The sequence below is a fragment of the Phalaenopsis equestris genome, unplaced genomic scaffold (assembly GCF_001263595.1).
Source record: "Phalaenopsis equestris unplaced genomic scaffold, ASM126359v1 Scaffold001195, whole genome shotgun sequence".
Lineage (NCBI taxonomy): Eukaryota > Viridiplantae > Streptophyta > Magnoliopsida > Asparagales > Orchidaceae > Phalaenopsis > Phalaenopsis equestris.
Window position 1 is genome coordinate 86,453 of NW_018165634.1, and position 24,677 is coordinate 111,129.

At 36.3% G+C, this 24,677-nt stretch overlaps 1 protein-coding gene across 2 annotated transcripts in view; it reads right to left on the bottom strand.

Moving 5' to 3' along the window:
- LOC110033478 (probable serine/threonine-protein kinase PBL7) overlaps positions 1–18,494 on the bottom strand; it is a 30,105-nt gene extending 11,611 nt beyond the window's left edge. The window contains exons 1-3 of one of the 2 annotated variants that reach the window (XM_020737472.1): positions 18,130–18,494; positions 17,090–17,364; positions 16,709–16,898 (exon numbers count right to left, since the gene is read on the bottom strand). In XM_020737472.1, the coding sequence (XP_020593131.1) occupies positions 16,709–16,898; positions 17,090–17,364; positions 18,130–18,259 (595 nt within the window). In that variant the 5' untranslated portion in view covers positions 18,260–18,494. Of the gene's footprint in view, positions 1–16,708; positions 16,899–17,089; positions 17,365–18,094 lie in introns of both variants that reach the window. The other variant, XM_020737473.1, reaches the window with a different exon arrangement.
- Between the last annotated feature and the right edge of the window lie 6,183 nt (positions 18,495–24,677).

The window sequence follows — 24,677 nt, forward strand, 5'->3', positions numbered from 1 at the left end:
CCTTATTCTTGTCAAGCGTTTTTTTTTTTTTTTTTTTTTTGTCATATGCCAAGGGAAACTAAGGCTACCTCTCATTTTTGTGCCCAATTAGGCATCGTTAATTGTTTTTTTACTTACACATGTATGTGAGCATAGTGCTCTTTTTGCCTTTTTTGAAGAGGATACATATCATATTATAAATGCCGAAGCGGCATAATTTTATGCATTTTTGTACTTTTTCTTTTTGTTAATGCAAATGCAAATTTTCAATACGGATTTTTAAAATCCCTCAACTGATAGTATAATTTATTATTATTCAGAAATATAAATTCAATAAAAGAATAATAAGGTAACATTAACTTAAAATGTTGCTACAACAGCAGCAGCAGCAATAACAACATTAACAACAAGACTTTATCCCACTAAGTGTGGGCAGGTCTACAAATCTTTTTTCTCCATTACGTCTGACAACTTTCATTTAATTCTAACAGACTTAGAATAAAGCTAAATAAATAAAAATAATTAGTTTTTTTTATCCTCTTGAAAAATTGATCTTTACACAATCCAAATTAACTCATTTCAATATAACATGTTTTATATATATCACAAAAGATACCATGCTAGAACATCATATTCTTGTTTAACATGCCTCTATTGTATACAATATGCCAAATGAGATTTAAAATGTGTTAATTTGTAGATGCAAGTTTTATTCATATTATTACATCAAAATAATAAAAAGAAGAAGAAGAAAAAGAAGGTGATAGTATCATTATAGATTATAATCAATGCTCTGAATTTTTTTTTTACTTGTTATTTCATTAACAGAGAAGGATTTTCTCCGAACAAAATAAAAAAAGTTATAAACATTTTTTTTTTTTTTGTGTGCAAACAAGCACTTAGGTTGTGAAATGTAAAATAAATACCATAAGAATCCAAGGGATCAACTTTTTGATTAAATCTACCCCTGCGTTAAAAAATAAAAAGTAAATAAATAAATAAAACTCTGCCCCTGGTTATAGTGTTTTCTATCATAATGATTTAGGAAAGTTGCAATTGAGAATGGGCATAGAAGTAATATCATATAAGGATGGATGATAGCATATAAGGGTTAACAAACAAGAATGGGCTAGTTCAATGTAAGTTTCTTCCTTAATAGCAATGTGTACCATCAAGCCAAAGCATTGGCCTACAATGCTGGCTATATGTAAAAAATCAGAAGGTGGGCTAAAAGGATGCGACTAGGATGATGTGTGTGGTATGGCAAACAATACCATAAAGATCTCTTATAGAAGGAAATAATCCCCTATTTCTCTCCCTCCGTCCTCCTCTCCCCATCACATGCACTCTCCCTCTCCCTCTCCCTCTTTTTCTTCCCCTCCCTCATTAAGCTTGCATATTTTTAGCAAATGACAATGGTAATGGTTATTAACTTGCAGGAATTCATTCAGATTTTACCCATGAAAAAAATGTAGAGGAAGCACAAACTCAAAAGAGACTAGCAAGGTTTCAGGAGGAATATAGCTTGATCTGTTACAATTATAAAGATCTAAGGAGATTAGAATTAGAAACGGCTGAAGAGGTGACGGCATACAAGGACAGGCCACAAAAAAAAAAACGGGCTATACTCCCTCATTACAGATATATGTAGCATCAAGCCAGTGCGCTAGCCTATGGTGCAGCTACAGAGAATATTTAGAAGATGGCCTGAAAGAATGAGGATGCATAAAGAGGTATGCTCGTGGAAATGTATAGAAGGTCATAAGGATCTATTCTTTTTTCTTTTATTTGGTTTTAAGAATGGATAGGTATAAAACTGGGCTTTCATCGTTATCTACAAAGCATTTCTAGGAAAAGGTTAGTACTGTAAAAGACTCTCCAACTGTCGCCATCTGATGAATTTTAAATCTGCAAACTCTTAACAGCTTTTAAATGCTCGACACAAACTCCTATAGACAATACCCAGATTTCCAATGTACTTTTCCTACTCATTATACCCATCAACCCCGCACTCCCATCCATGGCAATATTTCATATCTCAGATGGCCGCAGCCACTCCGCTTCCGGGCGGGGCGCACCGCCGGCCCCCCCCCCCCCCCCCCCCCCCCACTCTCTCACACACACACAACTAAAAATATTACGTGCGGATATGATAGGTGAGAAGAATAACCAGCCTTAAAGATGACAGAGCTCACAGGAACAAATAAATTAAATTTAACGAATGTTATGGAACAATAACTTTATTGCATCTTAAGGACTAAGGAAGTACAAGCTGCTGACGCTTTAGAGCGAATCAAGAAAAATAAGCTTCGAGGTCAAGAGTCATACATTTTAAGTTTAAAAATATGCTTCGAAAAGGAAACTTTCCTTCAGAAAACATAGGCCAGTTTAGATTATATTTAAGATACTTTCCGTAATAAAAGTAAAAGCTTTTCAGCAATAGTTACCACACCAAAACAGTAAGTTCTAACCTTTGCAGATTGCAAGTCCTTGGACCACATATAGAAGGTATAATTATAAAGATTTTGAGAGGAATAGCCAGCCCTATCCCAACAATTTCCATCTTTTCCTCTTCCCGCCTAATTTCATGCTGGAAGCTAAGTAGATAAATAAAAAATAAAAAGCTAATTTTTAATTTAGCATTAATTTAATTGACAAAGAAATATTAATTTATAATCTATACGTGCATTAAAAGAGAAGCATAAAATTAAGCTAAGTGTTGTTGAAAGGAGAATAGTTAGGTGGATGAGTACCTTTAGACTTAGAGACAAAATGCAAAACAAATTTATTTGGGAAAGGGTTGGTGCAACTCCAGTAGCTGACAAGATTAGAGAGAGCCGTCTTAGATGGTTTGGACTTAGATCACATTAAACGTCGACCATCTGATGATCCGATTAGGAGAGAAGATGTTTTAGATTCGATTTATGTTAAAATAGGTAGAGGCAGACCTAAAAAGACTTGAGCATGTTGTATAAAAAATGATCTTTATGTATCAAAATTAAATGAAAATATGACTCTCAATAGGACAATGGAGAAGAAGGATTCATGTAACCGACCCCACTTACTGGGATAAAGGCTTGTTATTGTCGGTGTCAAGCTAAGAGTGGACCAACCAAGGTAGTGGATATCAAGCTAGGCAATTATCATTTGCACTGAATCTAGTTAGCTAAAATTGACGCGAGGCTGATCCCAGTCGACTGAACTGGTTGACAATTGGACCAGCAGAACCGGTTTGGGTGGTCCGATCCACGACCCTACTAGACCGGGCGGTATTTTGAAGAAGAGGGCATTGCCGCCAGCCCTTCATGATTTACTTTTTTGTTTTCCCCCTAATTGGAGTCTATTTATATGCTTAATTGTTGGAATTAGAGTTAGGCTTTGTGTGAGTTATTTCAAATTTCTGTAAATAGATCTTTTTTTTCTCTTGCGAGATTTTTAACTAACGACAGGTGGTGTTCCGGCTGTATCCTGCTCCGAGGTGGTATTGCATCCTATCTGATTTCCTCGCTACCATCTTCCTCACCTGCTCTTATCACCGACCAGCCACCCCTTTATCGTTGTTCCATCCATCCAAATCTCCCTGCAACTTTCTCATCAGATCCAACTACATCACCTCCCCTACCACGTAATCCCTCCTACCAACCTTCCATATTACTGTCGTAACCTGCTTGTTTCCAAAACTTCGCAGCCTTCTTTCATGGTTTCTACTGTTGCCGCCTCCACGTCCTCCCCCCCCCCCCTCCCTCTTCCCCTTCCTATAGCTACCATACCACCCCAATCCCTTCTGACATCGCCCGCAACCCACCTAGTGCCCTTGACCCTCGTGCCCCACATCCCCCCTGTTGTTGTCGCAGCCCCGTGTCGTCATCGTACAGGTTGTCCAGCAGTCGCTCACCCCTTCATCATCGCTGTCGTATGTCTTTTATGTTGTTATTTGTTTATTTTCCTCCTCTGAAGAGTCGTCGTTGTAACCCTATTTTAATTCAGCAATAATATTTCTATTTCTATTGTGGTTTAAGTTAACTTGGTATCATTTGGTATCAAAGCTAGCCTAACTTTAGTCCTATCCTATGATTTCCGAGCAACCACCTTAAACCAAATACCATTTTCACTTCCACAAAATCCCAAACTCCAACCATGCTACTAAGAAGATATATACTCAAGCCTACTGAAGAAGAGATACGACAAGACTTTTGTCATTTTCAACAGAGGCTTGCAGAGATTAATGAGATAACCTAGGGAGAGGTTACCCTTGACAAAGATATACAGAGTCGAATGCGAGAAAGAGAGGAGGATATGAATCCCTTTCATAGGAAGAATTTCAGCGATGAAGAAGAAAGTGTACGGTGTTTCAAAATTCAGTCACATAGGAGGCCTAAAGAGGAGACGTCAGTTAGAAGACGTAAAGACTACGCATCATGGTGGATATACCAGAGTTTGATGGAAATATGGATCCAGATAACTTTATTGAATGGCTACAATCAATTGAGAGTGTCTTTAGGTATAAAGAGGACTTGGAAGATAAAAGAGCAAAGCTTGCAGCTATCAAATTGAGAAAGAGCGCCTCCTTGTAGTTGGTGAACTTATAGAGACTGAGAAAAGAGAAGGCAGTGATAAGATTACCAGGTGAGAAAAGATGAAGAAAGCAATGCATAAGAAATACTTCCCAACCCATTACCGCCAAGATATGTTTCTGAGGCTCCAACACTTGCAGCAGAGTGATCTGTCAATAGAGGAGTTCAAGGCACAGTTGGATCAATTGCATATGAAGTGTGATTTGGTCGAGCAAGAGGAGCAAACAATAGCCCATTAATTGGGAGGACGGCAAGCCTTATTCGTCACTTGGAATTGTCCAGGCCTTAGCATTGAAATTGGAGAGACAACAGAAACAGAACAGACAACCAGCATCAGTCAAGCAACCACCCACAATTGGAAACACCAGCAGGAGCCCACCTAAGGGACTTGCAAAAGCTTACTCAAATAAGAATAGAGCGACCCCCAGCACGACGAAATCTAAGAAGAGTAGCACGCCTGCTACAGTTCCCATAAAAAATTATTTCAAATGTCACAAATTTGAGCACACATTGCCTCTAGTTGCACGACAAGCTGAGTCGTGTCTTTTACCAAGCATGATGTCGTGGAGGATGTTAGCGATAAGAAGAATGTTGGGGAACATGATGAGTACCATCTGCCGCCGGATGGAAGAGAGGCACTTTTGGTTTGGTGGATCTTACAGGCTGAGGTACAAGGAATCTGCAGGGGCTTCGTCACAATATCTTCTACACCCATTACACGGTGAACAAAAAGGTTTGGAGCCTCATCATCAATGGTGGGAGCAATAAGAATATGGCATCTACGCAGATGGTAAAGAAGTTGGGTCTCATGACGCAAAAACACTCCCAGCCATTTTCTTTGGCATGGCTAAAAAAGAACAGAATCAACATTGACTGGAGGTGCTTACTGAAGTTTTCGAATAGGAGTCAGCTACCGGATCAGGCGTGATGCAACGTGATCCCATCAATGTCTACCACCTTTTGTTGGAGAGAGCGTGGCAGTTTGACTAGAGGACGCAATACGACGGATTCAAGAACACATATTCCTTCACCAAGGATGGGAAGCGCGTCATCCTACTTCCCCTTCAACAAAGCCCGAGATCACAGGACCGGTACCAACAAAGCAACATTGGTGGGACTGGTTTGGTGACAACAGGGGACGATGGGATTGAGATACTAGTGCCTAACACTGGACAGGCATGGTAAAGAGCACTTCTGGATATCACGATCAACCATCTTACCACCATGGCTACCGTCGTGAGGAGAGAGTCAGGCTACCCTCATTTCAAATCGGATTGAACCGGGCATGGATTACTTTAAGAATATTCAATAATATGGGTGAGACATGCAGACTCAATTCTGTTTGGTGGTGGGACACTAAGAAAGTGGATCGCTATAGATCTATACTCGCAAGTAAAGAAATTTCCTCCAATGCTTTGGGAGACAGTGCAACCGACAATAGAATCCAAGTGCTACTAAAATTGAAAACGACGAACCAAAAGCTTCGATGAATGAGATCAAAGCTCCAGCAACCTCGGGAGACTGACGCGGGGCTGAGCCCAGCCGACTGAACCGTCTGGCAGATGGACTGACAAAACTGACTTGGGAGGTTTGATCCTGGTCCCTACTGGACCGGGCAGTATTTTGAAGCAGCAAGCATTATCGCCAACCCTTCCTACTTTCCTTTTCTGTATCCCCCGCTGATTGGAGTCTATTTATATGCTTGTTTGTTGGAATTAGGGTTAGGTTTTGTGTGAATTATTTTAGATTTTTATAGAAGTCATTGTTTTCCCTTGTGAGGATTTCATTCGATGGTAGTGATGCTTCAACTTTATCCTACTCCGAGGTGGTGTTGTATCCTCTCTAATTTCCTCCCTGTCATCTTCCTCACCCGCTATTAACACCAGTCAGCCACCCCTTTGCTGTTGTTCCATCCAGCCAACCCTTGCTACTACTTTCCCAATAGAACTAGCAGCATCACCCCCTGTTAGCTTCCATGTCATATTCCCTCCTACCAGCCTTCCCTAATATTGTCGTAACGCGCTTGATCTCAAAACCTCTCGGCCTTCTTTCTCGACTCCTATTATTGTCGTCTCCATGTCCATACCTCCATCTGCCTTCGCATCACCCTTTCCCTTCCTACAGCGATCATACCACCCCAATCCCTTCCGACATCACCCTCGGCCTCAGCCCGACATCACCATCTGCCCTCACATCCTCACTCTTTTTCGACAGCACCCTCAGCCCTCAACCCTCGCACCACAAATCCCTCCTGCTATTGTTGTAGCTCTGTGCTGCCATCCTACCAACTATCCAACAGTCGCTCACTGACACACACTAGATGCTAGAAAGTGTGGGTTTCTCACGCAAGTATACGTGGCGTATCAATAATTCTGACGAGTAAAACTCAATGAAGGAAAAGTTCTAGCCTACTATTTTCGGCCTATGCCTGAAAAGTTTGATTTGCCAATTCAATTGTTTATCTATCCTAAATTTAAAAAGCAATTCTATCCTAGCAAGCAAAAATATCCTTGTCAAAAATTCAAGTGTAAGTTTTCCCTCTTTATTTAATCAACTGGTGGATAGAATTAAGGAGTGGATTCAAAATAGTGTCAATCAAAAGAAAATTTTGTCCTTATCCCCTTTCGGTGGACTAGGTATATTAGCAGTCTCAAACTTAGTTCCCTAAACTTTTGTTCTACCCAAAATATAATATCCCCCAAAAGATTGCTTAGACCCATTGATCATGCCCCTATTCCAATAAATTTAACTTTTTTGTTCATACAGAATCTTTTCAAATCTCAGTATTCACGAAACATTTTAACAATCCACTAGCCAAGCAGAAGGTAAATTAAGTTCACAAATTAACTCAACACACTGAAAATCAAATCAAGTTAAGCAATCTCAAATTCTTAATCCTATCCAATCATCATCATAATTAAAGAGAGAATCAAATAAGCTACTCATTATTCATGACAACAACTTAGTATTATGAATAAACAACAAAAACCAAATCTTTATAAAGAAATCCTGAAGAAATATAACTTAATTGTAATTATCTCATTCACAATAAAGCAGGATAAAAATGTCTCCAATAGCAAATAATGAACTCTCTCAATCCTCACAAATACTCTCCTATCTTCTCTCCTAATCTATACATAAATTAAGAACGACTCTATCTTGAGTAATTTCAATAAGATTAGTAGAGGGAAGAACCTGACCTGATATAAAATAATTTCATGCTTTCGACTCAGCATTCATAGACGCAGCAGAGAAATTTATTTTTCTCTCCTCTCAAACCTTCAACATATCATCCCATCAGCCAAAAAGCTTACAATCTCTTCTAGCTGAATCGTTGGGTTTGAAATTAGAATAAAAATCATTTACGTGATCCTCCAAACTCAAGAGTTGATTAATACTCCGTGTCGATATGTTCACATACTTCCCCTAACGAATAATTTATCAAAAGAAGTCTCTTTCAAATTTGCAAGGAATTCTCGAACTACGGGAATCACCGCCACACCAGTCCTATAGCAATTTTTTTTTCCAATTCTACGATCAATTACTACCGGTACCCTTCCCCCAGGTTGAAGAAAACCTCGCTCTAAAATGAACTTCCAAGACACCAAAAAATCGTTGTAGCACTCTTTTGCTCGAGCACTAACAAACTTCTTTGAATCAAATGAGAAACTAGCACTAGAACAACCTCCCTTTGTTTTTGCTGCCACAAGAATCAACTAACAAAAAGGAAATGGTATTGCAAAAAAGAACAAAACTATCTGTCGGAAAATTTCCCACAAATCCAAAAGACGCTTGAAAATTTGAAACAAAATTAAAAATGTAAAAATAATAACTAGGAATGCAAGATCTACACCATAAAAATCATAATCCAAGCTTAGGTTAGCATAACTTACCAAAAGATCTCAAGATCTAAGTGTTCTTCACAAGATCTCTACAAAAAAATAGCACCTAAAAGAAACCCTAGGGTTGTTGGCAGAGGAAGAAGAGGAGAGGAGAGACCGCGATAAAATTGTCCCCTACCGTCAAAAATTCGCAACTTAAACAGATCTAGACACCCAGGCATCATACTCTGCAAAATAACGGCCCACTAGGGCTGAAACGCTCCGCACATAGCACCTAAGCGATGAAGGTAGCGCCTAAGCACCAATAACTGGTGTTGGGATGCTAGAAGCAGAAAATGGAGAGGAGAATTTTAAAGCATAAAAACACATAAAAGTCAAACAAAAACAATACAAACACACTTATTGAAATGTAAATCCAAAATATTAAGACAAAATGCCAAATCAAAACACATTTACACTTGGGTTGCCTCCCAAGAAACGCTTAGTTTAGTGTCCTCAGCCTGACAGTGTCAAATCCTTCAATTGGGTTGACACAGTCAAAACCTTCCAAAGTTCAGTTCTATCTCCCGCTAGATAAAATTTAAGCCTTTGCTTGTTAACTTTAAAAATCCTTCCACTCTTCTGATCAACAATATCTATACCACCAAAAGGGTAAATCATTATTATAGTAAATGGTCATGACCACGTAGATTTAAGTTTTCCTGAAAATAATTTCAATCTTGTATTAATAAAACCTCATGTCCAAGCTCAAAATCCTTCCTAAGAATCTTTTGATCATGTCATTTATTCATCTTTTCCTTATATATCTTGGCATTTTATAAGATTCCTCTCTGATTTCATCAAGTTCATTTAATAGTAGTAATCGTTTCTTAGCGGCCTTTCATATTATAATTAAACTTCTTAAGTATCCAAAATACCTTATGTTCCAATTCAACGGACAAGTGACAAGCTTTACCAACTATAAGCCTATATAGAGACATTCTTATCGATGATTTATAAGCAGTTCTATAGGCCCATAAAGCATCATCTAAACTTAAAGCCCAATCTTTCATATTTGGGTTGACAGTCTTTTTTAGGATTCTCTTTCTCCTAATAAAATCCCTCCGCTAAATCACTAGTTTGAGGGTGATAAATTATGAATATTTTATAATTAATCTCATACTTTATAATCAATGTCTCAATCTTTTTATCTCTAAAGTTGTTCCCCATGCGCTCCACATCTGCAAAATATATTCTTCTTCAAAAACTTGGATACGCTCTAAGCCTCACAATTGGGGTGAGCTACTGTTTCTATCCACTTTGAGACATAATCCACAACTACCAATATATAAAGATTTCCTAACAAAGATACAAAAAGGACCATTAAATATAAACCTCAAACATCAAAAATTTCAACTTCAAAGTATAGTTCAAGAGTATTTAATCTTTCTTAGATATATTTTCTACTATTTGGCTTATGTCACAAGTCTTAATATAATCATTTACATTTTTAAATAAAGTAGGCCAGTAGAATCCTGGTTGCAAAATCTTAGATGCAGTTCTATAAACCCCAAAATATCATCCAATATATGAGACATGTCATTGCCTAATCACATCTTGGGTCTCTTCTAGGAAAACATCTCCTAATCACATGATCTTTACATTTTCTATATAGATAAAGGTCATCCAAAAAATAGTATCTGATACAATGAACAAACTTCTTCCTATAGTGATATGACAAATCAAAAGGTAAAATATAATTAACTATAAAATTCACAATATTTACATACCACGGAACAGTCAAATCAGAAATAGAGAGAAGTTACTTATCAGCAAAATTTTCATTAATTTCATCATTAAAATTTCATTGATCAAGCCTAGATAAGTGGTCTGCTATTTGATTTTCTGATACCTTCATATCCACCGCTTCAATATCATTTTGTTTGCACTAAAAGGACCAATCTAATTAATCATGGTTTAGCGTCCATTTTATAAATCAGAAATTGAATTGTTGAATGGTCGGTAAAAATAGTGCATTTAGTTTCAATCAAATAGAGAATAAATTTGTTAAAAATAAATACTATGACTAGAAGTTCATTTTTAATGGATGTGTAATTAATTTGAGCCTCATTAAGGGTCTTACTGGTATAGTATAACTCTAAACACCTAACATCGCTTCTATAGCATAGTCACTAGCATTGCACATTATTTCAAAACGACTCCCCCGATCATGTGAAATAATAATAGGTGCAACAACTAATTTTTCTTTTAAAGTATGGAATGTAGTTAGACAATTCTAGGTCGAAATCAAATGAGACATCTTTTTCTAGTAAAGGACATAGAAGTTTGTTAATTTTAGAAAAATAATTAATATACCGGTTATAAAACCTAGCATGACCCAAAAAACTCCTAAATCCCCTCACAGAAATGGGTGGGGGAAATTTCTGAATAACATGTATCTTGGCTGGATCTACCTCCACACCCCTCTCAAAAATCTTATGCCTCAAAACAATCCCCTCGAAAACCATAAATTGACACTTTTCCTAATTCAAAACTAAGTTGGTCTCCTCACATCTTCTCAAAACTTTGGCAAGTTGATCTAGGCAAGAATCGGACAAAGAATCAAAAACAAAGAAATCATTCATAAACAATTTAATCCCGTTTTCAATCAGGTCACAAAAAATAATCATCATGCAATGTTAAGGCAAGTGCAATGCACAGTTCGAAAGGCATCCTCCTAAAAGCGAAACTCCCATAAGAGCTCATGAATGTGGTCTTATCTTGATCCTCCGAAGCAATAGAAATCTGATGATACCCTAAATATCTGTCTAAGAAACAGCAAAATTAGTGGATAGCTAGCCTATCCAACATCTGGCCATAAAAATGTGATGGGAAATGGTTTTTGCTAGTGGCTGAGTTTAATTTTCTTTAGTCAATGCAAATTTGTCACTCAGTGACATGCATAATAGGTATTAATTCATTTTGTTCATTCAATACAACAGTCATTCCCCCCTTTTAGGTATACAATGAATAGAACTAACTCAGGCACTATCTGAGATGGGGTAAATAATGTCTGCATCTAACCACTTCACTATCTCTTTCATAACAAAGTTGAGTCTTCTTTGAGTGTCCTCCATAAGTTTATGATTTTCTTCCATAAGGCTCTTATGCATGCATATTCATGAATGACTGATTCATTTAATGTCTGCTAAAATTCATCCAAAAGCTTTCTTAAAATTTCTCAAAACTCTTATCAATTTCTCTTGTAAGCTACTGAGTTGTAAGGAAATGATAACAGGCAAATTGGACGACTCCTCTGAGAAAGCATATTTTAGATATTTTGGAAGGATTTTCATCTCCAATTCAAGTGATTCTTCTAAAGAAGGGACTAAAGGTATAGGACTTTAAGTGGTGTCCAACAACTCAAACCTCTCCCTATAAATCCTCGGACTAGCCTCTAAAAGTAGGGTTGATTCTTCCTTAGAGTCATGTCTATCATCCTCAATCAAGCCCTGCTCTACTGGATCAACTTCACACATCTCCTGAAATTGGCTTCTACAAAATTGGTCCACTAAATCCAGCTTCAAACAGGAATCCTCAGTTGCTTTAGAAGAAAATTTCATAGATTTTAAAACATTAAAAGTAACCTCATGATCATTTACTCTTATAGTTAACTCTCCCTTCCGTACATTAATTGTCACCCTATCAGTGGCCAGGAAAGGTCTACCTAAAATGATGGGAATGTACTTATCCTCCTCCATATCTAAAATAATGAAATCTCCTGGGAAGATAAACTTATTCACCTTAATGAAGAGATCCTCTATATCCCCCTAGGATAAATAAGAGATCGGTCAGCAAGCTAAAGGGATACAGTGGTGGGTTGGACTTCACCTAATCCTAACCTCTTAAAGAAAAACAGGGGCATGAGGTTAATGTCATCACTTAAGTCACATAAAACTTTCCCAAAGAATTTCTCTCCCATGGCACAGGGAGCGGTGAAACTCCCAAGATCCTTAAGTTTCTAAGATAGATTTTTTCTGTATGATAGCACTATACTCCTTATTAAGTGCTACAGTCTCAAAGTCACATAACTTTCTCTTCTTATTCAAAATATTTTTCATAAACTTCACATAACTAGGCATCTTCTCCAAAGCCTCAGCAAAAGGGATATTGATGATTAACTTCTTAAACACTTCTATGAATCAAAAAAATTGTTGATCCAATTTGTGCTTCTGAAGTCTCTAGGGAAATGATAGAGGTGGCCCTTTTAAATCCTTCCTAAGGGGTGTGGTCGGTCTTCCCAAGTCTTTAGAAGAGTCTTCTATTGATCTTTCAAGCGCAGGGTTCTCTTCTACCACCTTAGGCTCTTTTCTACTCACTTCCTCCAACTCTCTTCCTCTTCTCAACTTAATGGCTTTCACATGTTCTTCACTCTTCTCCTTTGGATTAAACTCAGTGTTACTATGAAGAGTTCCTTGGGGTCGAATACTAAGGGAATTGGCTATTTGGCCCAACAGATTTTCAATGTTTCTTATCGCTACAGCTTGACTCTGCAATTGATTGCTTATCTGCAATACTACTTGCTCCAAAGACAACTTTTTTTCCTTAAACTGTTGGTTTGAGTTAAAGTCAAGTGGGTAAGGAGTCTTGAATTGATACTATCCTGAATATTCCAATTCCTCAATGGACTTACTTGATTATTCCACCACTATTGGTTTCCCATCCCTTCACTATTATTGTTCCTATTAAAATTGAGATGATTCTTCCACTCGGGATTATAGGTATTAGAATAAGGGATATTAAACTTATTGTTAATGGCATTCAGGGTCTCGAGAGATAAAGCACTAGGACCCACCAGTTGTCCATATGAATTCTTCTCTATTATAGGTGATTAGTGTGGTTGATTTAACCCTAACTGATCTAGCTTTCTAGAGATAGCTACTACTTGAGAAGTCAAAATCAAAAAAACATCTGTGTCATAAATGTTGGCTACCTTCCTAGGGTTGACTCTATCCGAAGGCCATTAGTGTTATTCGTAGTCATCTCCTCAATCAAAGACTAGGCCTCATCGAAAGATTTCGACATGAGAGAACCACCTGCGACAGCATCTATAATTGACCTAAGAGATCCTACAAATCCATTGTAGGAAGTCTAAATTATTAACCTGTCTGATAAAACATGGTAGGGACATTTTCTAAGAAGTACTTTAAACCTTTCCTAGGCTTCATAGACTCACCATCATGTTGGTAAAAAGAAGCAATGTCATTTTTAAGTTTAGTCATTTTTGAAGGTGGGAAGTATTTTGCTAAGAATTTATGGGCAAGGTTATTCAAGTCCTAATTGATCCGAGAGCTAAAAAGTTTAGCCACATTTTAGTTTTATCCTTCTAAGAGAAAGAAAAAAGTCTTAGCCTCATGGCGTCGTTGGAGATATTGTTCTAGCGAAATATAGCACAAAGTTCTAAAAAACTCGTCAAATGAATGTTTTGATCTTCAAAATGTGTCCCCCCAAACTGACTATTTTGCATCATTTGGATGCTAGCAGACTTCAGTTCAAAGGTATTGGCTTCTACAGCATGACTATGGATACTTTTGTGTATTTCATCTACCGTAGGGTTGGCATAAACTCTTAGAGGTCTAGGCATATCTTGATGTTCATGGACATTTTGGTTATTCTAAGGATTATTCACCTTCTCTTCTAAAATTTATTTAAGCCTTTTTTGTTTTCTAATTTTTTTACGTTTCTCTCAAGCTCAAAGTCGTAGGGTTCATGGTCAGATGATCCTTCGCTGCGCATACACCTACTAGGTCACTAGCAAAGTGACTCTAAGGAAAAGAGAGAACAAACAAACAAAATAAAAGCACATCACAAATATTATGCAGCAAATAGACAAGAATCACTTACAAAATTAAGAAAATATTATACAAACGATTTTTGAAATTTTATAAACAAAGACAAAACAATTTAAATACAGGGAACAAATGATTATAATTTTCAAGTCAAAGACCTACAAGTTCAACTAAAATTTTCCTAAATCAAATTAATTGTTGTTCCCAGAAAACGACGGCAAAAATTTGACACACACTAGGTGTTGCAAAGCACCGGATGCTCAAACAAGTATACGTGGCATATCAATGTACCACATTTGAGTTCGGTTGTCAACCCCACAGGGAACAAGAAAAATTCAATAAAGAAAAAGTTCTAGCCTACTATTTTCAACCTATGCCTGAAAAGTTTGATTTGCTAATTCAATTGTTGATCTATCCTAAATTTAAAAAGTAATCTATTTTAGCAAGCAAAAAGATTCTTGTAGAAAATTCAAGTGCTAAGGATTTCTCTCTTTAATTAATCAAGTGATAGATAAAACTAAGGAGTAGATTTAAAAATAGTGTTAATCAGAAGAAAAATTCTTCCTTATCCCCTTCAGGTGGACTAAGGAAGATTAGCAGTCTCAAGCTTAGTTCCCTAAACTCTTGATCTGTCCATAAGAAAATATTCCCCAAAAAATTGCTTAAACTCATTGATTATATCCCTATTCCAATGAAGTTAACTTTTTCGCACCATACTGAATCCTTTCGAATCTTAGAATTCACAAAAAGTTTTAACAATCCATTGGTCAAGCAGAAGGTAAATTAAGTTCACAAATTAACTCAACACACTCAAAATCAAATCAAGTTAAGCAATCTCAAACTCTTAATCATATCCAATCACCATCATAATTAAAGAGATAATCAAGTAAACTACTCGCTGTTCATGAAAACTTTCACAACATATATTTAGTATTATGAATAAACATCAAAAACCAAGTATTTACAAGGAAATCCTGAAGAAAATATAACTTAATTGTACTCATCTCTTTCACAGTAAAGCGGGATAGTCCAATAGCAAGCAATAAACTCTCTCAATCCTCACAAACACTCGTATCTTCTCTTGTAATCTCCTTGCAAGTTGAGTGGTCTTCTCCTCCAGATTTCTCCCTCTAGAATTTACAGAAGAAAAATGGTTAAAAAGCCATTCTTAATTAGTGATCAAGCATTTTATGCATCTCTCCCCAAACTAAAGTTTTGAATTATGATAATTGCCCATTTTTGGGTACTCGCGTCGAGGCACCCATAGGAGGCACCAGGGTATCCATAGGTAGCATCAGGGCACAGCTAATCGTTCTTCTACAGTGCCTGCGCTAGTGTTGCGGCGCGCCTAGGCGCTGCACTTAAGGCGCCTCAGCGCCACGAATCCAGCCTGGGTTTCCAAGCTCTCGGGATATCTTCCTCAATTCGGGCACCTAGGCGCTGCAAGGCAGCACCCCAGTGCTCCAGGTCCACGCCTCGACACTAAAAATCTAGCGTCGGGCTTCCAATCTCTCTTTTTGTGCAAACCAAGGGACTGGTTTTGGCGCCTAGACGCCAAGACCTAGCAACTAGGCGCCAGAATACCACTCTGCTCCTTTTTCCTCGTTTTGATTCCTGACTTGCTCCTTGCGCCCGATACATGCATTTTATCCAAAATACCTTCCAAAACCATAATAAAATATATAAAAAGACACAGTAAAGATGATAAACAAGCATATTCTATGAACATGTCAGTCACCCCATCGTTGCCGCCCTCATGTGTCATTTATGTTGTTATTCGTTTATTTTTCTGCTCTAAAGAGTCGTCGTTGTAACATTATTTGAATTCAGCAATAATATTTCTATTTCTATTATGGTCTGGTATCAAAAACATTTTTCAATGAGTTTATATTTAGATCATTTGAAGTTTTGGAAGTCGGCCAAATTTTCGGATTCTAATAGCAAAATAAATAAATATAACACATAATTCAACCAATCTAGTGAGACTTTTTTTTTTGCTTTCATATTCCGCCAAATAAATCCCTTTCTCTTTACAAAGACAACATAAAGAATGTTTAATGTGATTTTTTTTTCATGAAATAAGCATAAAAGAAAACTAATTGATAGAAAAAGAGATGATGAATCAACAAAACAGTGCTTATGCTAATTCTTGCCAAGAATACCACCTCGAATGGAAATCACATCAAGTTGTAGAGGATGATAAGATCCTTATGTATTGTTATAGACAATAAAAATATCCAGTTCTTCAGTAGACATTGACGCCTATATCATATGCTTCAGGATAACTTTTCCCCTAGTCGGACTACTCCAGTGAAAGGAATTGAGGAACAGCATAAAAACTAAAAAAGCATCATTTAATAAATTCTTTGAAACCAAACTTTAATCTCCTCATGGAGTGTTGCACCTATTTTGCAAAATTAACCCTGACATTGCTGCATGATAAATGAATTATATGAAATATAGACAGAAAAAATCAAATGCTTACCGTGTAGATGATTCTCCAATGACCCCAGTGGCAGGTACTCATACACCAGAAGCCTTTGATCTCCATCAGCACAGTAGCCAATCATGTTTACAAGATTTGGATGATGCAATAAACTGAGCATGAGAACCTCCACTAGAAATTCTTTATTCCCTTGAAGCCCATTTCGATCCAGCAGCTTCACAGCCACAGTCTAGGGTTGCAAGCAGATATCCTTATCAGTTTAACAAATAAATCAACAAATTCTTAGACAGTAGAACCTCAAAGGATGGCTTCAAACTCTAGACTAGCGGATTAAGAATTTGTAAGGTTGGTGTGCTTTTGGCACTGCATAAAAGAAACTTCGATTTCAAGTAAATCTAGACAAAAAAATAACAAGCATACTTCTCCTGTTTCCAGTCGTCCCTTGTGCACACTGCCAAATCCCCCTTCTCCTAGAAAGCATTCCTGTCTAAAGTTTTTCGTAGCAGCTGCGAGTTCCCGGAAGGTGAAGGTCCTTGCAGAAAAATCACTTCCAGAACACTTGTTTTGATTCAATGCCTCCAACTTTGAACTATCCAATTGTCTCTTGTGCAAAGCATTAGCGGGTTCCTTTTTAAAAGCATTCACATGTTCTCTTTTTGAATCAAAACATCTTCTAGCATTCAATTCTCCATTCCCTGAAAATTTAAAAAAGCATTACAAACTCAGAAACTCAGGTGCTGTTTGACTGCGGATTTAAGTTAAGCAGGATTTAGAAAATCATGTAACTCCAAATTTATAGTAAATCTTGAAAGTGTGAAACCCTGAAAATTGTTTGACATAAAAGATACTAAATCTAGTTAAATCCTACCAAAAAGTTTGATAAGTATTTCTAAAATGTAGATTTTGAATGAGAGAGAAGAAGAGGCACAAAGTTGAAAAAAGATGTAAATCATTTAAATCTTACTTCCTCATGAGGGTTCACTAAATCCAGGATTTAACCTAAAAATGGAGAAACAAGGAATTTAAGAAAATAATTGGATTTATGCAGCTCAGCTCAAACAATTTGCAAGTGCAAACAAAGCCCTTGTAAAAAAAATTGCTCAATCAAACACTGCTCCTAACATTCTAAGATAAAGAAGTCGTCACTGGATCATCTACACACTTACCCGAGGAAAGTTGAGTTAAAGTACAAGTTCAAACGAAGCGGAAAGCAAAAACCCCAAAAAGGAAAAGAGAATTCGGAAATCATAAAGCACAGTACCCATCAGCCATATTAACCTCAAAATCCAGCTCAAGTAATATTCCATCAACCGGCATAAATATGACTGAGACCACATAAGCACAATCAAAACACCTCCTTCGAACCACATGAGACAAGCTATACTCACACACGTAAAAGAAAGTATAACAAAATCTCAACAAAACCTGCAGCAAATTGAGAACAAACCATCAGCGCTCACCCGCAGGCAATCTATCAACGCTCGGGGGCATCATTGGCTTCTCCTCCCTTTTCTCATCCTCCTGACGGCCGCCGCCAACGAATTCCGCCGCCTCATCATTCCAATCGAAGCACGGGAAGAAGCAGGGCATCTCCCCGGCCGATCTAGGCTGGAAAAGAAAACTACTCTACGGAACAAAATCAGATTCAGAGACTTGGATCCCAACAACCCCGCACATCTTCGATCGTCTCCTCGCTGGGAAGGTGTTATCCACGTGAATTAAAAGGAAGAAAACTGAATTAGAAAAGAAAAAAAATGACCAAAAGTAGGCGCCGTTGCGCCTTCGTTGAGCTGCCCCCTTGACTGGTCCAATACTAGAATGAGTAGATTGGAATTCAGGAGCTGCCCGCCCGTTTTAATTAGGCCGCATGCTTTAATTTGACCAAAAATATATTTGATGTAAATAAAAATCATTTTATTTTGAATTAATTTTAAAATTTATTCTAGTCAAATCATTTGATTTTGAAAATAATTAGTAATTATGGATTAGTTATAAAGTGGACATAATTTTATTAGGATACCTTGCAAGTCAATAAAATTATTGGCTTCATTAGAATTCATAATGCATTTGGTGGTTGTGCAGTGTGGTGTCATACCGTAATTTTTTCTATTTGAAATAATGTGTTTTGTCTGCATTCTTAAAAAATTACAACTAAAAATTGTGTTTTACCACCAGACCTTGTTATTTATGGTGGCTGTCAGAACTTTACAATTTGAATTTTTCAGAAAAAAAAAAAATTTGTAATTATCATCGTAACAATTTGAACAACAGTTTTTTTTTTCAACAATTTCATAGTTATTTCATCAAACAGTTACATTTGCCCCAAACAATCACTTAAACAATAATTGGCCTCAAGGCATGATCGTATGGTTTCTACTCGTAAACAAGCGAGACCTTGACCTCAAGTGGCTTAAAGAAGTGGAGATAGAATGATAGTATAGATTGAATGATTAGTGGATGAGTATGTCTTGCTTTTAAACCTTCCAAGATAATGAAGGTAATTCTTTAAGATTATATCTTTTGGAACATGATATATTTTCCTCCATATAAATAAATATAAATAAATATAAAAATAATTTTAATTGTAGAATATAAAATTTCCGGGGATTTTATATGTGAATGATTAGTGGATGAGTATGTCTTGCTTTTAAAGCTTCCAAGATATTGAAGGTAATTCTATAAAATTTTAATTTTTTTTAATGTCAATATCCTCTAGAACATGATATATTTTCTTCCATATAAATAAATATAAACATAATTTTAATTGTAAAATATAAAATTTCCGGGGATTTTATATGTTCTTGTAATAATAATAAATTAATATATTTTCCTTAAAATAATATTATTAAAAGTTAAGTATTTGGTATGTTACGTATATGAGTGGAGCTAAATCTTAAAAAAGAGCACGTTTTGACTATGCAGCTTTTGTAACAACAAAAGCTAAAAGCCAAAGCTAATGCTCATCTGTCAAGATGTTGTTTATTTTTTATGCCGTAAATAAATAGCGAAATAATAAATCGAAATTATATTTTTTTTAGATCATATGTTATTCTTCTAATCAGCCAAACGTATTTCAAACATACCGCAAAACACTCATTTTTAAGCCCAAGTGCTCCTTGGACTTGTCAAGTAAATGGGTTGAGCTTTTTCCATTTGAGTAACGGTAAGAATTTATTATCTTTTTTGTGGGACTGAAACAAAAAACTCTCATAACAAACAATAGTGTTTTTGTATTTCTCCTTTAATTTATATATATATATATTTATATACTTTAGTTTTGCTTTCTCAAAAAATATGTTTTTATTAATTAAAAATGCTATATTTTTCTTGAGAAGGATGAAGAAATGTAATTATTTTTAAGTTAATAACATAAAAGCTATATTAATTTATATTACTTTTTAATCTTCTTTTATTTCTGTTAAATTATATTTTTTTAGTTATAGTTTATATAAAGTTTTAATTCAGCGTCAATTCTGATACGGCTTCAACAAATTTCTTATATTGAGCATGAATCTCAAAACATGACACGGATCTAGAGACAAATTTTTAAAGCTAAAGACATTCTAACTTCTTTCAAAGTGATCAAGAGCTTTGAATTGAGCAAACTTATAGTCAAACTGACTGGCTCGATGAGACGGAGCCAACGGCACAAAAATCGGCCCAATTCGAGTTGAATCAAGCCAATAAATCACTTTTGAAAGTTTTTTAGGAATAATTGGAATGTCAAATAGGTGTTAAATATAGTGTGCTTATAGTAAAATTGAGCATCTCGGCGAGATGAAACCGATGAGCCCGAGATCATTCAATTCCGACATCATTAAGACCGTCAAATGTCCATCAAGCATCGTTTGATTGATGAGAGTGTTTTAGATTTATGTTTTATTTACAATTTAGATTTTATAAATAGAGCCCCAAACTCCTCATGAGAGAAGAGAGAGAGACTCAAAGCAAGAGAAAGTGTAGATTCTAGATAAGGGAGTTGCAGTTCAACCTCATGCATTGGCATCTCTGGCCCTTGTGACCCTGCCCGCCCCTCGGTCGCCGCCGTCGTCGACACCATCCAGCCACCGCAACCAACACCCTCTGGCTGCCGCTATCGTCTTCTACCGCAAATGCAAACTCTGGCCGCAGATGACGCCCTCTAGCCGTCGTAGCCACCATCCTCGAGATGTCGTCGTTTTTCAGCCACCACCATTTCGAACCGTCGTTGTTGCCTTATGTCTGTCGTCGTCTCCGACCGCATCTGCCCTTCAGTCGTCACCTCCTTTGGCTCTTCTCCGCCCTTCACTCGCTGCCATCTCTGGCCACCGCTGCCTCCTTTCGACTATTGTCGCCTTCCGGGCACCACCACGATCAGAAGCCACCAATATCGCCTGCTCCCTACTACGGGATCATTCATGCAGAGACGTTTGTAATCCAACAAATTGTGTAACCGTTTCATGCCCATGTGATAAGGGGTTGTACCTGTAATCGTCAACTCATATTAGAACATTTTAATTGGGCAAGGTCCCGTGAGTTTTTCTCTTTTTGAGTTTTCCACATAAAAACTACCTGTATCACTACTGATTTCTTCTTCTATTTGAGCGTGTGTTGGGTTTCGTACTACACTAAGACGATAATCCTTCACTTTGTCATCATGAATTTTCTAGCTTATATCAACGCTTTAATCGAGTCGGTATAAATAAATTTTTTTCACTTTAGTTTTAATCATTTTTTAATTATTTTACTTAATAATATAAGAAATAATTTAATTTTAAACTAAATTTTTAATCATATTTTATTTAAACTAACTATACTTTTTAGTTAAAATTTATATTGGGTTTTTTAACTCCTTATATATTTAATGCTTTACAATATTATTAAAAAAATAGTTTATGTTTCTCATACATTCTAAAATATATGATTACTAAAGTGTATTATAAATACATATATATGTAGCATATGAATTTAAATAAATTTGTAAATCTTTTGTATATCAAAATGAAATGAATATAGTATTGCTAATAAAATAATTATACAACATTTAAAACGTTTTTAATATTTTTTGTCATCAATTTTTTATTAAAAAATTAAAATAAAATAATATTTTTAATATAGATTCCAGGACTAGATAAAAAAAAATGAGACAAGATTTGAAGTTGTTAATCTGTGCCCTCATTAAAAAAGCTTTCCGACTCCGCTCTTTGTTCCTCGTACATTTGTTGATGTCTCAATTGGAATAGAATTGACATGATTGTGTGTAGATTTATTATATTAAGTTTGGGACCACACGCCTTTTGGCAAATACTAATGAAAATTAATGGATACTTAGATTGAAGCAATTGAAAAGAAGCACTTACTAGAAGCACTTCAATGATGAAAATAATGAAGGAATCATCTATGATAGAGGGGCAAAGAGAAAGAGAAATAACTATTTCACTACATAAAAAAAATAGAATTATTTGTCAAATAAAACATAGTTTTCTTTAGCAACCTATTTGAAGTCAATTCGATTATGAGGAGTTTTTAGTAGATTGTTTGTCATAATCAATTCGATTATGAGGAGTTTTTAGTATCCTGCATTGTATGAGATCTTAAAAATAGATTCTGTCATAAAATCCTGCACTTTGTGGGAAAAATTGCATCGCCCAATCCTAATTTTGTGTCCAAATCCTCCCTCGCTTCTGTAGAGCTCTCTTTTAGCCAATAAGATTTTTGGAGCTTCAACCACACCGCTCAAGCTCGGCTCGTTTACAGCCCTAACTCCAAGTACCTAAAGTTGAAATCCAATCTTACCTTCCATCTCTCTGTAGAGCTCTCTTTTAGCCAATAAGATTTTTGGTGCTTCAACCACACTCCAAGCACCTAAAGTTGAAATCCAATCTTATCTTCCATCTATTTGAAGTTTCAAATTGGAATTTCATCAGTTAACTTTATTCACTTTTTTGGGTTTACAAAATAGGACAAGCTCTATTTTCTTAGAAGAATTTGTAGGTTTGTTATTTTCTTATTCAAAAGCATATTTTAAGGAAAAATGTCTAAGTTTTAGGTTAAATCCATATTATATTGCTTGCATTTTTTTGGCATATACTTTTTAATTTGGCGGTGAATTTAGAATAAAAACTTTTTTAGAGTTTTGTTAAATCATTAATGTGATAAATGAAGTTGATTGATTTGATATTTTAATTTCTAAACAAATTAAAATTTTATGTTAATTTTCTGTTTTATGTTAAACTGGTTCTATGATTTCAACATGTGTATGTTAATTAAGTGAATTCATTAAATTTCGTTGAACATGAATATTATTTTTTTGTTTTATAGATTATTTTGATTATATTTATGATTTTTTTATCAAATTAAGTTTAGTGAAATCAATCAATAACTGATATTTATCCAAATAAAATCTTTTAATTTAGCATATAAATACCCAAAATTAATTATTATTGATACGCATCAACAAATTTCCAACATTTTGTATGAATCTTAATGCATGACATGGAATTCAATGTGCTTTTTTGAGCAAAAAACATTCAAGCTTTAATTAAAAGTCTTCAAGAGCTCCGATTCAACAAACTTATAGTCAAAATGACTGATTCTACAAGACGGGCCCAATGATACTAAAATTGGTAAAATCTGAGTCAAATCAAACCCTAATCAAAATATTAAATCATTTTTGGAAGTTATTCGGATATATTTGGAAGTTCAAACATATGTCAAATCTGATAAGTTTACAGTCGAATCGATCATCTTAACGAGACAAATTCAACGAGCCTAAGATCACTCAATTATGTTATCGTTAAGGACTTCAAATGTCCAATAAACGTCATCTGATGGAGGCAAGCCCTCTGAGCCGTTCGATCAAGTGATTAACATTCATAAATTAATTGCACCTAGAACTCTATATATAAAGCTTCACCTCTCTCATGAGGCTAAAAGAGAGTTTGAGGCTTGAGAAAGAGCTGAAACTTTGAGAATGAACTGAAATCGAACATCACTCCTGTCGCTGTATACTACCGCCGTCGACTACCGCCTTCGATCACCGACGACTGCTGTGGACCACCATTGATCAACGTTAACCACCGCCGACCACCATCAATCATTGCGGACCACCGTCGACCACCTCTTACCAATCGTTGTTGATCGCTATCGGTCGCCGCTTGTTCTTTGCAACAAGTTCATCAGCATGTCATTGTTGTAACTTGAGAGATCTTATAACCGTCTGTGGACAAGTCGTTACAACTATAATCATCATTTTATAGTGAAATTCTTTAACTGGGCCAAGTCTCGTTATTTTTCCCTTTACAGGTTTTCCACATAAGAATTTATGGTGTCACTACGAGTTGTTTTCTCTCTTCTGAGTGCATGATGAATCATTGTATCACGCTAAGATAATAATGCATTACTTTACTGTTGCAAATTTTCTAGCACATATCAATTTGGCGTCGTTTGTGGGAAAAGAGCATTCTCATCACTGTAAAACTTACGAGACTTGTTACATGTCCACCATGCGCAATACTCGCAACAACAGTGATCTGCTTCGACACCTATCATTCCATAAGGCACTCATGGAGCCAACGGTGTCAGACCTACGCATCTCCCTACTTCGAAAGACATTACCACGCTGGTGAAGGTGTTTTAGGTCATTCTCTAGACGTCCGAGTAAGCAAAATGGAGGAGTCCCAACACGAGATCCTTCAGCTTCTATGGTAGACGATACCCAAGCAACCAGATGGAGCTTACTTACCACTAGTTCAACATCCAACAGAAATACCCCATTCACAGGGTTCTCTCGCAGTGATGAAACCATTCCCTTGCCAAGATGAGATGCTAACCTTCTCGACATTACAAGTTTCATTCATTCATCTTATACAACACACCTGGCACTGCCCCACCTTACTGTTTCTCTGGCTAATGTCATCCGTGATGGACTATGATGCCTAGTTCGGGAAGAGTTCCCTCTGGATAAAATGGGTCACTTCCTGCTTGCCACAGCTTTCGAGAATCATCTCCTCTGGCAGAGGTGGTTCTC